Source organism: Talpa occidentalis, unplaced genomic scaffold, assembly GCF_014898055.3.
Source record: "Talpa occidentalis isolate TD23 unplaced genomic scaffold, MPIMG_talOcc4v2.1 talOcc4.2, whole genome shotgun sequence".
NCBI classification, from domain to species: Eukaryota; Metazoa; Chordata; class Mammalia; order Eulipotyphla; family Talpidae; genus Talpa; species Talpa occidentalis.
Genome location: NW_023602073.1, coordinates 145,815,444 through 145,830,756, shown reverse-complemented (window position 1 = coordinate 145,830,756; position 15,313 = coordinate 145,815,444). Strand labels below are relative to the sequence as shown.

General features: G+C 40.0%; 1 protein-coding gene across 1 annotated transcript in view; it reads right to left on the bottom strand.

Moving 5' to 3' along the window:
- Positions 1-15,313, bottom strand: part of IPCEF1 (interaction protein for cytohesin exchange factors 1) — a 143,769-nt gene that overhangs the window by 22,833 nt on the left and 105,623 nt on the right. The window contains exon 9 of the mRNA XM_037520636.2: positions 8,391-8,763. Within this exon, the coding sequence (XP_037376533.2) occupies positions 8,391-8,763 (373 nt within the window). The remainder of the gene's footprint in view (positions 1-8,390; positions 8,764-15,313) is intronic.

The window sequence follows — 15,313 nt, the reverse complement described above, 5'->3', positions numbered from 1 at the left end:
GATGGTATAATGGTTCTTGGATGTTTATGTTTCTATCATTAGATGATTTGTACCATTAGTATTTGTTGAAGATTTGTAATATGATTATTGTCTAAGGAAACAAATTGGTCTAGTTACATGCAGCTTGGCAGACATCACCCCTAACCCAACCCTCTATCTTGCTGATTATTTAAAGGTGTTCATAATCAAGTGGTTAAAATCTCTAACTCTGGAGTCAAACAAAACTGCTTCCCAAATGTGACTTCCATACTTCCAAGTTGCACTGCCACTTTAAGCAATTTACCTAACCACTTCCAGCCCAGTTTCCCCATCCATCAGATAGAGGTGGTGAGCAGCTGTCTACTTCTAAGGGTGGTGTAGTAGAGAAACACTGAAAACGCTCCCTTTGAAATCAGGGACAACATGAAAATGCCCATCACCCAATTTCTCTGAGCATTGTACTGCAGGGTCTCCAAAAGCAAAGCAAACAGAATAAATGAGACACAGTCATTAGAAAGGAAAAAGCAAAGCTGTCTTTATCCAGAAAAAGATGACTGTGCATATAAAAAAGACCTTTAAGAAAAAAATTATTAGAACTAAAATGAGAATTTTGCAAGTTTGCCAGATTAAAACATGCACTTAAAAATCATTTGCATTTATTTATTCTAACAATAGTTATAAAGTAAAATGAAAAAGAGAAAAAACTAGTTTTAAGTAACATTTTAAAATATAAAATATGTGGAAATACATCTCACAAAATATTTCAAGTCTTCAGTGGAGAAGCTGACAAAGCTGTACGATGAGATGTTAAGAAGACAAACGGAGAAGGATAAAGAAATCTTTTTACTAACGTGAAGCTTTTATGGTAACTTCTGTTTTCCTCAGTTAAATCTAAGAATGTAATTCAATCCGGCCAAAATCCCACAAGTGTGTGTATCTGTGTGTGTATTTTGTGTAACTTTGTGTGTAACTTCACTAGGTGATTCTAAAAGGTTAAGAGAAGTTTAAATCATCAAGAAAGTCTCACTCATTTAAAAGAACCGGATATATCCTACTAAGTATTAAGACTCATTTTGTTAAAAGAAAGACACAAACATATGAACCAGTGTAGAAAAAACTAGACCGATGTTAAAGGACTAACAAACAGTACTGGATTTGCAACAAAGATGACATCGAAGACTCAAATGTAAGTTTGAGAGAAGGATGGATTCTACATAAAGAACACTAGGAAAATTACATATGCACAGGAAAAAAGACATTACATTCTATTCACAGCAAAATACACATAGAAATAAAAATAATGCCCAGGATATTAAAGTTTATAGAAAAAGGCAGATTATCTCCATGATATCAATGTATTTAAGGAATTACTTTATGAAGACTAAAAAAGAGCATCAACTATAGACTGACAAATTTAGTAACATTAAAATTAAAAAACACCATTAAAAATGCAAAGTGGTAAAATGAATACATTGGCAATACATACAACTGACAATAAAAGACTATCCAGAATAGATAAAAGGCAACAAAAACATCAGGACAACAAAAACAATTCAAGAAGTATGAATAAAAGAAATAAAATCAGCATATGAAAATATGCTACTTGAATATCAAGATTATCAATCAAGATCACCAATTTTAGGCCTCCCTGTTGGTGCAGTGGGTTAAGACGCGACCTATGAAGCTATCCGCAGCCAATGCAGTATGAGTTCGATCCCTGGCCAGGGAGCTACCCACATGGCGCAGCAGACCTTTCCTGTCTTGCCCGCTGCTCCCCTCAGCAGTGTATTTCAGTCAGTCTGCCTATTTTGTTTCCCATTCTGTCTCTGGTGGATCCTCTCGCCCCCCGCATCTCTGGCCTGTACCCCAGCTCTTATATGCATAAATAAATAAATCTTTGAAAAAAATTTTGTTCTAATTTTCAGGTCACTTCTGAAATTATAGTTAAAAAAATAAGATCACTAGGAGATTTTCAAAAGATAATTTAAGTACCTGAGACACAAAGACCAATATCAGTCTTCACCCTGCTAGAAATTTATAACACCAATTTCCACGGCCACCCAGACACTTAAGAAAGTTTCCGACCTCTTATTTCCCATCTACTCTTCTTTCCTACTATCTCATGTTCTAAAGCCAACATCATTTTTCTTAAGCAGAGCTACAATAGCATGATCATTCTGTAAGAGACAGTCTTCTATTACTTATTGCAGTAAACTAGCTACTAGTCCCATATTCAACATCATCCAAATTTCCTCCTCTTCCCAATGGCTTCTCTCTCTACTAACAGATCACATCTTCCATCACTTATACTAGCCCCTTATTTTGATTCCCTTCTCTTATAAATGCCTTGAATAGTTTGATTCTTTCTTGGGGAAGTTATTTCACTCTGCTTTCTTTTGTTAATGTGTTTATTCCTCTCATTCTCCCTAGTAGATACTAAATTTTTTTAAAAGATTTATTTATTTTTATACAAGAACTGGGGTACAAGCCAGATGCATGGGAGGGTGAGAGGATTCACTGTGGGGAACAGAACAGGCAGACTGAAGAAATACACTGCTGAGAGGAGCACCAGGCGAGATAGGAGAGGTCTGCTTTGCCATGTGGGATTCTTGCCGGCCGGCCAGGATCAAGCCCACGCTGCAGAGGCTGCAGACAGCTTCACAGTGCAGTGCTCAACTGCCTGCGCCACCAGGGAGGCTCCAGTTACTAAATTTTTTAGACCAGAAATTTCGTCTTGCTCATCTTTGTATTACCAGTAGCACACAGTGCATGAGTACATGTTAGGTGTTAAAAAGCAATAAAAGCAAAGCTAAACCAGGTGGAGTGTGGTATCATTTCTTTCCTTATCTTCTTGCTTCATGAAGAAATACACCACAAAATTCCTACAGCAACATCTGAAGTAGCATCTGTGCCATTCACACTTGGATTATATAATTTTTTTATAATATTTGCTAAATTTGGTAATATTTGCTAAAATCTGGCTCTGAATTTTGTGTCACTTTCGTGAGAGGCCAGACATGCTCTAGTAAGTCTGTCTCTTCATTAAAAATCTTTGTTATTTGACATGATTCCCAGATGAATTCTGGCTGCACTAAACTTGACGATTTAATTGCAGAAATTGGGTATTAGTCTTAGTGGTTATTCAGCTTTTTGGCATCTAGGGTATGGTCAACCCATTGATGGAGCAAGTGTCAGTGAAATTGTTGGGGGAAAAGGATGTCCTGAATGAGCTCCACAAACACAGGTTTTATGCACTCCACCTCTTCACCCCAGGCCAAAGAGATGCAAGGCACCAAGGACTACAAATCCCATAATGCCCTCACTCCCGAAGGGAGGGTTGCTGGGAACTGAGGGTGGAGTTAAGCAGCCAGGCTGGTTATATAACTAGACATGTGGGCCTTGGGGTGCTTGGTTTTGGGCTGGCTTTCAGCATGCTATTGGGGTTCCCATCTCAGCAGAACTGGTAGCATGCATTCACCAATTTATCTCTCTCTCTCTCTTTCTCCCTGGGTTATTCCTTTCTTCATTTCCCCTTTTTGTAAATAAACCATTTATTAATCTTTTTGTGTGTGCCTGCAGTTGAGTCTCATTGTAAGTCCCTTTAGCTGCATGGGTGAGGACCCACAGTCAGGCCAATCCATTTTACATTGGGGTTGCCCTATAACAAAAATCACTTCCCTAACAGCAGCATAATGTAAGGAGAGACACACAATGTGAGTTATCATGATGCAGGCATAAGCAAGGGCCAGATAACTTTCCACAGAAAGAAAGGGATGGCATCAAGTCAACCTGAGCTAAGCTGAACATTCCAACTGCCTCTTTTGCCACTATGCTTTCTGGAAAGACTCAGTGAAGAACCTAGAGAGCTCTGGAATTCTAGAAGCCCCAATGGAGAAAGGCAATAGGAAGCAATTAACACCCTGCATTTTTTTTTAAATAGCTTACACTGCAGGGGAGCAATGCCTAAAAGGGTGTTTAAATTCAGCATAGAATTCTAGCAACCACAATTTTAATTGCATACCACCTAAAAAATATTTCTTTCCTGTCTAAATGAGAGGAAGGCTATAATATATGCTGTCTACTTGTTTCAGGACTCAGTTATTAACCTTTAAGAATATTTTCTAGGATAAAAACTTCTTTTTCCAGCTAACACATCTCGAGACTGATATTCAATCTAAAACCCAAACTCCTTTCTTGGACCATGTTAAGACTTCAATTCCCTGTCACTGAAGACACTCTGAACAGTATTTCAGACATAGGAAAGTCAGGGCTTTATTTTCTTAATTGGTGGCTTAAAAATAATAACTTTTAGAATTCACAGAAATAAAATATCACTTTATTCTCCAACACACAAACACACAGTTAGAAAAAAAGAAAACAGCAGCACACAATATGCAATCTGACTACTCAACAGCAAGTTACTGCAGACGCAGACAGTGGAGACCAGCTTGGGGTTTCCATAGCAATAACTTTATGTGGTTTCACTTCTGGGAATTTAACCAAATCCCCAGCAGCAGGGCAAAATCATCAGCAAAAATTGTGTAACATATGGCAAATGCCAACGAATCAGTTAGGAAAAATACTTGTAGGTTCTCTTCCTTCCTACCAACAGGAACACCATCATGTCAAGCTGCTTGACAAAGCATAAAGGTTTTGTTGCTCACTCTGCACTGAGCACAAAATGTTAAAATACCAGGTTTCTTCCGTCTCAGATTTAAAGAGTTGTTGGTACCCTGCCAAGGCCTGAGGCATGTGCATCCCCGGAATGACACTGAGAGGTGGGCAAGAACTGCATCTCCCCAAGGCACTCAGGTTATCGGTCCTGAAGGGAATCTCAGTCTGCGGGGTTATCTCTTGGGAAAGAATGCAAATGGCATTTTTACTCTATTATGCTTTTGAAGCCATCCTCTTGAGGGGTGCTTTGTGCACTAGCGTGTGTGCATGACACAGTCTATTTATATGGCTCAATCATTAAAGTAAGAGTTTTCAGCAGGGAAAGAATATTGTTTTAGTTTCACTGGTTCTAGCTGCAAGGATCTTGAAGTATTACGTTAGAGTCTTTCTGGTTCAAGACACTTAAATTCTCTCTCCAGTATATTTTTGTAAGAGCAAGGACTTTCATCGATATGTAATAGGCTATTAATCTCCTATGGAAATGGTTGTCTGAGAATGAGTAAATATCTCCATTGATCAGAAGTGTATGACTTTCCAAGAATCCAAATCTATTTTGAATAGTTATCAGCATAAAAAAGCAGCTTCCTTTTTAAAAATTGAGATAATACCGTTTTAACGTTGTTGTTTGTATTTGGGGAATATAGGACCTTCCCCTTTAGGTGTTGTTACCATAGTGCCCCACCGCCAAAGCACCACAGTTCCCACCCTACTCGATGTGCTCAGTCCTACTCTGTTCTCACCCCTCCCGCCTCTCAGGATGCTTCAGTTCTATAGTCATCTTTCAAGGATTAGTTTTTAAGTTTGGCTTTACCTGACCATATGTTTAGTTGCTCTATATTTCACCTATAAGTGACACCATCCAGTATTTTAATTTCTCCCTTTGATTTATTTCATTTAGCATAATCCCTTCCAGCTCTATCCATATTGCTGCAAATGCCACAAGTTTGTCTTCTTTGATCACTTAGTAATATTCCATTGTGTATATATACCACATCTTGATCTATTTGTCTGTTTGGGGGCACTTAGGTTGCTTCCATATCTTGGCTATTGTAAACAGTGTTGATATGAACATGGGAGCACAAGTTTCCCTTCTAATTAGTGTTTTTGTGTTCTTCAGCTAGATACCTAGGTGTGGAATTGCTGGGTCATATGGAAGATCCATTTTTAATCTTTTGAGGAACCGCTATATTGTTTTCCAAAGGGGCTGAGCCAGGCTATATTCCCAACAACAAATATAAGAGGATTCTGTTTTTCTCCACATCCTTGCCTCAAAACTACTTCCTTTTTACTTGTACCAATTTGCATCAGTTTTGTAGTCCAAGAAGATACAAACTAGTCCCAGGATTTCTTCTACATGGCAGCACGTCATGAACTGGGTCAGCTTGAGTCTACTCTTTCCCATTCCTCACAGTCCGAACTTGCCCCTCCAAATCCCTCAGTGGCTTTTCGCTCCCTTTTCTATCCATTTCATTCACCTCAAGAGCTGGTCATTTTGCCAATGACTTCATTCACTCCACTTTTTCTGATGTAAAGCAAATCATTGGCATTAGTTAGGAGCATCAAATTAAAATGCCATCACAGAGGCCAGGCTGGGAACTCATCTGTGTGAAGCATCTTCAGGTAAGGCCCAGGATGTGGTGACAACTGTAGTGACATGGACAATGAGTTTCCAGTCTGAGCTCAGATTCATGCATTTTAAAATACTATATTGAAAAATGGACAGTGAATCTGAATAGTCCCTTCTCCAAAGAAGACATACAGGTGACCAATAGGCAGGTGAAAATGTGTTCATCATCTCGTATTATTAGGAAAATGTAAATAAAAACCACAAAGAAATATCACCACACATCTGTGAGAATTACCCAAAGGATGAGAAACAAGTTTTGGAGAAGATGTAGACAAAGGAACCCTTGTACAGTGCTGTTTGGAATGTAAATTGGTGTGGCCATCATGGAAAGCAGTATGGAGATGCTTCAAAAAATTAAAAATAGAAAGTTCATATGACCCAGTAGGAGAAAGTTCATATAAGCCAGATGGAGAAAGACAAGCACCCTAATATGATTTCACTCCTATGCAGTCTATAGAGAAAACAAACAGATGAACTAAATTAAACAAAAATAAACTTTAAGACTACAGAACCAAATTAGTGGTTACCCAAAGGGAAGGGGGAACAGGGTGTGTAAATTGGGACAAGGGGACAACCACATGGTGAAGGATAAAATCTAGCAATGATCTTAATCTAGTCTATACACATGTTGATTCTCAATGATGCACACCTGAAACATATGTTATAGAACATTATTATTTCAATTAAAAATAAAGTATTGTGCATGCACACATATATCTGGGTCTGCAGCTCAAACCCTTGGTCCAAATTACTCTAATAGGAAATATTGTTAATATAACAGATCTGAAAATTTTAAAGCTTAAAGAAACTTTCCCTGATTAGACTGGGGGAAGAGAGAGCCTTCCTTATGACATCGGGCCGCTCTAGCTGGGTATCATAGGAATTCAGTTTGACAATTTTCCACCAATATTACACAGGAAATACCAGCCAACCCCTTCTTTCTCTGGTTGCTCAGTTTTACACCAGAATAAATAAGGTATAGACCATCAGAAAAGATTCATCATAACTGAAAACTAATTCAAAATAAAAAGAATTAGTCTATAATAATAATAATAATAATAATAATAATAAGGGCCAATGAGCACATAGTATTGAAACAGGAATGAAAGACTCGTCTTTCTGTCCCACCTAATATGCTCTCCCATTTCCTCATTTATCCTCTAGTCTTAGCAAATATTGTTTTCTTACATTCTGAGGGAAAAGAGCATCATCAGGAAGATAACAATCTGAAGTGCTGACCACCAGGTGGCAGCAAAAGCAAAGTGACATCAACCTGTTACAAGGACAAACATGCTGACCCTTGTCCACTCCCCCTTCTACTCCCTTGTAACTCTGGATAAATACCCCTGCCCTCTGCCAAAGAGCAGGACATTGATCTTCCAGAAATGATTCTGCTGCCCTCTTCAATCTGTCAACAAATTAAACTACTCTCCTTGTCCTCAAACTCTGTTTCCTTTCATTGCCCACGGGAAACTGAGACTGGCATTCAGTGACAGTATTTAGAAAGTTTACAGTATGAATGTCTATACTCCACTATTTCTTTCCTTGACTAAGACCTGAAATATTTTTCAAAAACCTAAATTCTCGTTTGAGTTCAAAACTTCTATTACTGCCCTCCAAGTCACAGGCAAATTGGCTGTCTTCCTACTAACCACACAGGTGCCTTCAGGGGAAGAAGTGGCCAGACCTGTCAGTGGTTCTGGCCCAGGGGAGTTGGTTGCTCTGAGTTCGCATGGTGCCATGGAAAAGAAGTTATGGCTGTCAGACTGCAAAACCCTGATCTAATTACAAGTTCAGTATAGGGCAGGGAACAAAAAAGGGACAGCTTTTCTCAGGCTGATGGAAGAGTACCATTATTTTATAATCACAAGTCTCATAGCTCTAAAGGCATTTGGTAATGACACAGCAGGGAATGAATGACCTGGAAGCTGACGTTTTTCACATGCAAACTCCTCTACAGAGCAGCCCTGGGGCTCAGTCCACTTGACTATTTAATTACTGCATCTTCATTCATGACTTTAAACACTCATTTTACAAATTAACTTAAGAGCTCCACATATACACATAAATAGCCACTGTGGAACAAAGGGTAAATAATTTCTTGCTTTACCTCTGTCCATCATCCTTGATCCAGTAGGCTTGTCTGGGACAGTAAGATGGTCTAGGTTGCTACTCAAAGAAGAAGTGTCATCACTAGATAAAGAATTCAAAAATCCACTTTCTGATGTGGCAAAGCTGTTTTCCAGGTCCTTGCGACTGTTTGCCTCTGCAGGTGCAGGTGAATGAATCTGCAGAGCAAAAGTTATAGACTGGCCCCCATCCTCGGCGGCCGACGTGCTGTTAACTATGTCAATCCAGGACTGTCTTTCCTTCCGGTAGGACGAAGACGAACTGCCAGGTGTCTTTGTGGCGTTTTCCAGGGAAGAGAAAGAACATGAAGCTTCACTCAGGTTGGGTGAGGCTGAAGATGCCTGCTGTGCAGCCTATTTTTCAAAAATAAAACCAAAAAGGAAATCAGCATTCTCTACCGTTCATTTTCAAGGAAGGTTCTCAACATTTCAAAAAGAGTCCAACAATAGCAAAGCCCAAAGCAATGTGTATGATATTTATATCTGTAGGACAGGGACGATGAGGGCATTTCTCTGACAAGTGATTAGTATAACTTTGAATTTACGAACTTTGGATCTGAAAACTCTCCATATCACAATTTACCCTATTTTTTCAATCATCTCCATAAACTGAAAAGGCCCCTCTGGGGAATTCTCGGAAATACTGAAAGACACCTTCAGCAAAATTAGATTTCAGTCTATGGTTGAATTCTTACTCATTAAGTAAAAGTTCTTGAAAAAGATGATGATGGGAAAAAAAAAAAAGCAAAAGCTCGACCCAGACAGGAAACAAAATAATGTAACTGAGTGGAGACCAGCAATGTGGGTAAAGCACATGTATTTAAACCCTCAAATATCTTTCACATATTCCTTCACATGTGACCAGAATCAGCTCATAACTACATAGTTGGGTGAAATAATACTAACTAATTTGTTCTTTAACAATTTAAAACTCTAATAAGTGTCACCATAGAAGACAAGTAGACATGTACAGGTTTCTACTTCATTAAAGAAAATCCAAACACTATAAGGCTGGCATGATAATGCAGGATCTTCTAAAGGCAATGCCTAACACATGATCCAGAGAGAGTGATAATTCTTGGCCAAATATTCACCAATCCCCAGAGAAAATCTCAATGCTACATCACCAATTGTCCCGTTTTGTGAAAGACTTCACTTATTCTAAAATGTTATCCTTGTTACATTCTTATGCTTTCTTAAAAAATGGTTATAGTCAGGCCTCCCTGGTGGCCTAAGGGTTAAGTCTCAGAGTTTTGACAGCTATGGCATGAGTTCAATCCCCAGCCAGGGAGCTGACCCACATGGTGCAGCAGACCTCTCCTGTTTCCCTGCTGCTCAGCAGTGTATTTCAGTAGATCCAGTGTTCTTCTCCTTACTCTGTCTCTGGTGCATCCTCTCACCACCCCAACCCGCACCTCTGGCCTACACCCCAGTTTTTTAATGAAAAAATAATTTAAAAAAGAATGGTGATAGTAACATAAAGCCCTGTCTTTCTGGAGTTTTTCAAAATGTCCTACATAGCAAAATAAAGATTTGGCAACTCTCTGTTATTCCATTTTTAATCTTATTGGTCAATAAAGTCCAAAAAAACCTAGACATCAATGTTCTACAGGGCATCCTCTATTTGAAACAACCAATAAGACAGAAAAGGCATTTTATGTTCAGTTTCATTGTCATCTTATGGTGTGCTCCAGTCAATTTTAGTCATTCGATAACTCCAAGGAAGTGGGGGGGAGGGATTTTTCTGAGGGAAGAAGTCAAAGAGAAACCCAGGACTCTATGAAAGACTCAGTCACTACAATTGACTCAGAATGGTTCATTTGTTCCAAACTCCAACAGCCCCACCAATGTTGCAGGTTCTGAGCTCTGAATTTTGATAGAAAAGCCACTATTTCCCTGATATGTACCTAGTGGACTGCTTACTACACACAGATGTCAAATAACCACTAATTGCATTTCTTACAAGGAATGACATTAAAATATCTGTTAGGACACCAACTCACCACACGTGTCTTCTCAATAACAATATTTTTCCATAGACAAGAAAACTTCTCATTCAGGAATGTGTCAAGGGAACAGTGACATGAAATCTCCCAGACCATCTACCCCTATAAGATCAAAATCTGCACTCTTTAAAAAACAAAACAAAAAAAAAACCACCAACAGTTATTTGAGGAGGTAATATATACATACACTCCCCAAGTCATCCAAATCAATGCCAAGAATTGTTTACTCATTGGCAGGAGCTACAGAACAAATATTAACAAAAATATCTATTCAGGCCCAGGCCAGTTCCTCTACTGTGAGCTATTTCACTAAAATTTGCCTTCAGTGATCAGCTTCCTTTTCTGAAAAGAGCTAAAACTCAAGCTTTTCCTGCTACTGCTGCTGATACTGCTGTCATTTGATTACACAAAAATGGGATATCTGAGCAAAAGACAGCACACTTCCTGCATCAATTTCCATTAAGCCTTTCTGAACCTCAAAAATGCTTAAAGGATAAAGGAAAGACCTGAAATACGAGAAATGAGTATCAGAGTACCTGTGACATGTACCCTCAGGTGTGGTGTTAACACAAGCAAAGGCTTTGCAGCCATTTTCTCCAGCACCATGAAATACTTTTAAATTTGAGTTTCAAATGGAGAAAAGAAAAGGCATGAGAAGGAAAACTGGGGAGAAGGAAAAAGAAAAATAAGAAAGAGATATGTGTGTCTGATCAAGGGGCATTTTCATTAGAAGAGAGAAACAACAAATTATAAATCAAAATGAGCCTGGCTTTCTATTGCAGGGGGTGCAATGTGCAAACATGCTTCTATCACTTCACCATTCTGTAGCTAAAACGGGGAACTCTTAGCTCATGGCCTTCTCCCATTCATGTAAGAAACTCATGAAACTCTTCATGGCAAAGTATATAAAGGTAGAAAGGAGGGACAGTCACACGCCGAGTGGCTAATGCAAGCCCATCTTCAAGTGTGGCCCAAGGTCCAGTTCCTGCAGGAAGCCCTCCCCAGGGAGCTCAGGGCAGTGCCTTCACCTGGAGCCGAGGCTAACTTCATTCACACTGTGTGGAACAGCATTTGCTTTGTCATGTGATACTATAATTGCTGATGGCCTTGTTCATCTTTTTTAGTGAGTCACGTGGAAATAAGATTGTTCTAAATCATGTTTGCATCTCCATTTGTTGCATCTGTGTCTGATACACAATTGTTTAAAGAGATAATTTCAATAAAAAGTGGCCAGAAGGGGCCTCCCCAGAGGCTCAGCGGGTTGAGCACTGCACTGTGAAGCTGTCCTTAGCCTCTGCAGTGCAGGTTCTATTCCCGGCCGACCAGGGAGATTCCCACATGGCGTGGCAGACCTCTCCTGTCATGCCCTCTGCTCCCCTCAGCAGTGTTCTCGGTCATCTGCCTGTTCTGCTCTTCACTCTGTCTCTGGTGAATCCTCCCACCCCCCGCACCTCTGGACTGTACCCCCGATCTTGTATTAAAAAAAAATAAATCTTTAAAAAATAAGTGGCCAGAAGATCCAGCTATATGAAGGAAAACAGCCCACAGTAATTTAGTCACCTTTGATGAGCACGCTGAAATTTCTTGTATAGTAGCTATGGATGATTTATCTCAGTCTGAGGATCTAGGGGTGACTGGTTCTGATTGTATGTGGTTTCATTCATTTCAGGCCATGTGGGGTTTACATCTTTTATTTTTTAATGAGAAATAAAATAAAACATTTTAAAGGATTTTGTGGGTTTTTTTTAAAGATTTATTTTATTATTTATTATACAAGAACCTGGGTAAGGCCAGATTCATGGGAGGGTGAGAGGATTCACCAGAGACAGAGCGGGGAACAGAACAGGCAGACTGATGAAATACACTGCTGAGGGGAGCAGTGGGCGTGGCAGGAGAGGTCTGTTGCGCCATGTGGAACTCTCGCCGGGGGCCAGGGATCGAACCAGTGCTGCAGAGGCTGCAGGCAGCTTCGCAGCCCAGCCCTCAACCGCTGCGCCACCAGGGGAGGCCCAGGATTTCAGTTTTAATGAAGAGACTATATGACTCAAGCTTAAAATCAATATTGTTTTTCCCATTTTCTGTGTATTTTTTATTCATCTGAGAAGCTTAATTCAAATGCTAATTACCTCTAAAATCCTTTTCTTTGAATTGTTTTAAAAACATAACTTTGACATGAGAAAAAATTAGTTTAAAATGGCCACCCAAAGTTTATAATTAGGAAGAAGTGAGTCATCACATAAACCCTAAGTAACATTAGTCAAAGTATATGAAAAATCAGAAAACAGAGAAATAACTTAAGACTAAACATCATGAAGCCAAATGAGGAAAAAAAGACATACACAACTTTTCTCTCCTTTTATTGCTTATATTCCTAAAAAACAATGGTTTTTAAGTCCCGGGAAGTGTTACGTTTGTATTTCCACCATTGGTAGTGGAAGAATTACTCTGAAGGCTCCAAGAGCCTAGGCAGTACAATCCCCCCTCTGCCACTGACTTTCAACATGACCCTGGACAATGAACCGGCAGAAGTCCCTCTCCACACCCCCATCTTCAGGATCTAAGTGACCTTGGGGAAAGTGGTTTTACCTCCAAGTCTTCCTGGCCCCATCCCCCCACTGCTCACCTCTTCCCCCACCACAGTCCACCCTCCAATAACAGCTAGAGTGCTTCTAAAACACAAGGCAGATCACAATGCTCCTTGCTGAAAGTCCTCTGTGTCTTCCCATCACAAGTTGATAAGTAGCCACAGTCTACCGCCATAGCTAAGAAGGTGCATATGGGCCCATCTACCCTCCCACAACATCTCCATCCACCTCATTACAAGTGAGTGAAAGCACCAGGCCAGTGCAGGCCAAGAACTTTTTAACTCACTTGGGAAAATGCTATGGAGGGCAAAAATGAAGTCACATGAGTCACCTGTTACCACCCTGTCCACCCATGACATATATATTATTGATACATTCTGTTATATATAAATTATATATTGTTATAAATTTATAAGGAAGCTATTCCAACTATGAGCTAGGGACAGTCATAACTGTTGTGGGAAGAGAAAAAGATATTCAACACTTCTTTTCACTTTAAGAATTTAATAATTAGAGAAATAAACCAGATGTACAAAATCTGTAATCAAGGAAATGATAACCACATGGAAAAGGCAGCAAAGAACACTGCACTCTAGGAATACAGAGAATTGGGAAAAGGACAGGACTACCCCTGTTTAGAGGACTAGGGGAGCCACTGTGAAGGAAGTGACATTTGAACATTTGAACTGGCCTTGAAAGACATTTAGACAATGCCATTCGGGTGGGGGTTGGGGTTGGGTGGTTTCTCCTGCAAGTGGAGAAACTTCAGAGGTGCACGAGCGAGCAGGTCTGGGAAGCTTTGGGGAAATCATAGGGGAAATCATACTGGGCTGGTGGTAAAAGAGTGTCACACTCTGAAGGAAACCCAAGGGTCTTAAATAACAAGCCGGGTTGAGAATGAATTCAATAAGCAATCAAAATTCACTGCAAGGTCTTGGCGCAGTTGAATCAGTATCATCAGAACTCCACTTAGCAAGACTAGGAGGAGGTTTCAAAGGAGAGAGATTAGAGACAGTGGAAGGTAGCCTGCTATTTCAGCAACCTGGGCAGGAGCTAATGCTGGTCTCCAACGATGCAGTGCCAGAGGCTGGAAGGAGGAGGGAAGACAGGCTTCCTGCCTTGTGATCGAGTCCACAGGGCTCAGAGAAGGATGGTTAAGCAGGAAGCAAAGGTATAAAAACTAATTTTAGAAAGTCTTAAAATCAGTTCAATGTTCAACCACAGAGCTTCGGATTGTATTTTGCATCTGGAGGATTCTTTTACCTTTTCCTTGTTCTTACAGCCACTGAGTAATTTTTATCCAACTCTCACTTGTAAGCATTTGCATTATTTTCTATAGCACAAATATAGAAAGATCAAGTAACCCTGAGTGAACAGCTATGTGAGGCTTGTCCTCTAAAATGAAACCTGAACTTCTTAAGCTGATTTTACCCCTTTCTGTGTTTGACCTTGGCCTTCTTCCTCTGCCCCGGCCTATGGGCCACAGAGTACAGAGTTTGTTTTTACTTATCGTTTCTTTGGTTTGCTTGAGCTGATGGTTTTTGGTTTTTTTTTTTTCCTTTGGATATAAATGAACTGTACTTCTGAAAAGCATCAAACTGTGAGGACTGTCTTGTTAAAATAATCTGCAAGAGCTGCTTGAAGCTCGGATTATAAATATTTATCTTCTCAGTTTCTCTCAGATCTCATCCACCTACTGGGTGGTCTCTCTCCCGACTGTCTTCAAAATCTGACCATTCCACTTCTCTGCTCTGCCCTCATGTGAACTCCCCCCTCCCACACCAGAGCACTGCACACATTGCCAGGGGTTACTTAGCTTCTATACCCACCCCACCTCCCTGTGTCTTTCCCTTACAGTATCCTGAGTGGGGCTTTCAAATTGGAAACTGAGCACATCTCCCTTGCTCAGATTTTCCAAAGGCCCCTGAACTAACTCAAAACAGCCAAGTCCTTACCTGGCCCACAGACCCTACGTAGCACTACTACCATCCCCAACAGCCTCACACACTCTACTCTCATCTTACTCCAGCCTCTCCAGCCACACCAGCTTCTTGGATTACTACCTATGCACCCAGGAGATCTTGCCCCAAACTGTCCCCTTTGCTTGGAAATTGCCTACCAGGTGGTTACAGAAGTTCCAGTGCTTACCCTTACACCATGACCACTAGAATGATGAGTGATTCCATTAATTTTTTAATTCCAGATTTAAAATTTTCTGAGATAATTTTCCATAATAGCATTATTTTATATTTTGGGGGTCATCATTCCTAAATGAAATTTCATGACCCAAAATATTTTTTTAAAGAGCAAGAA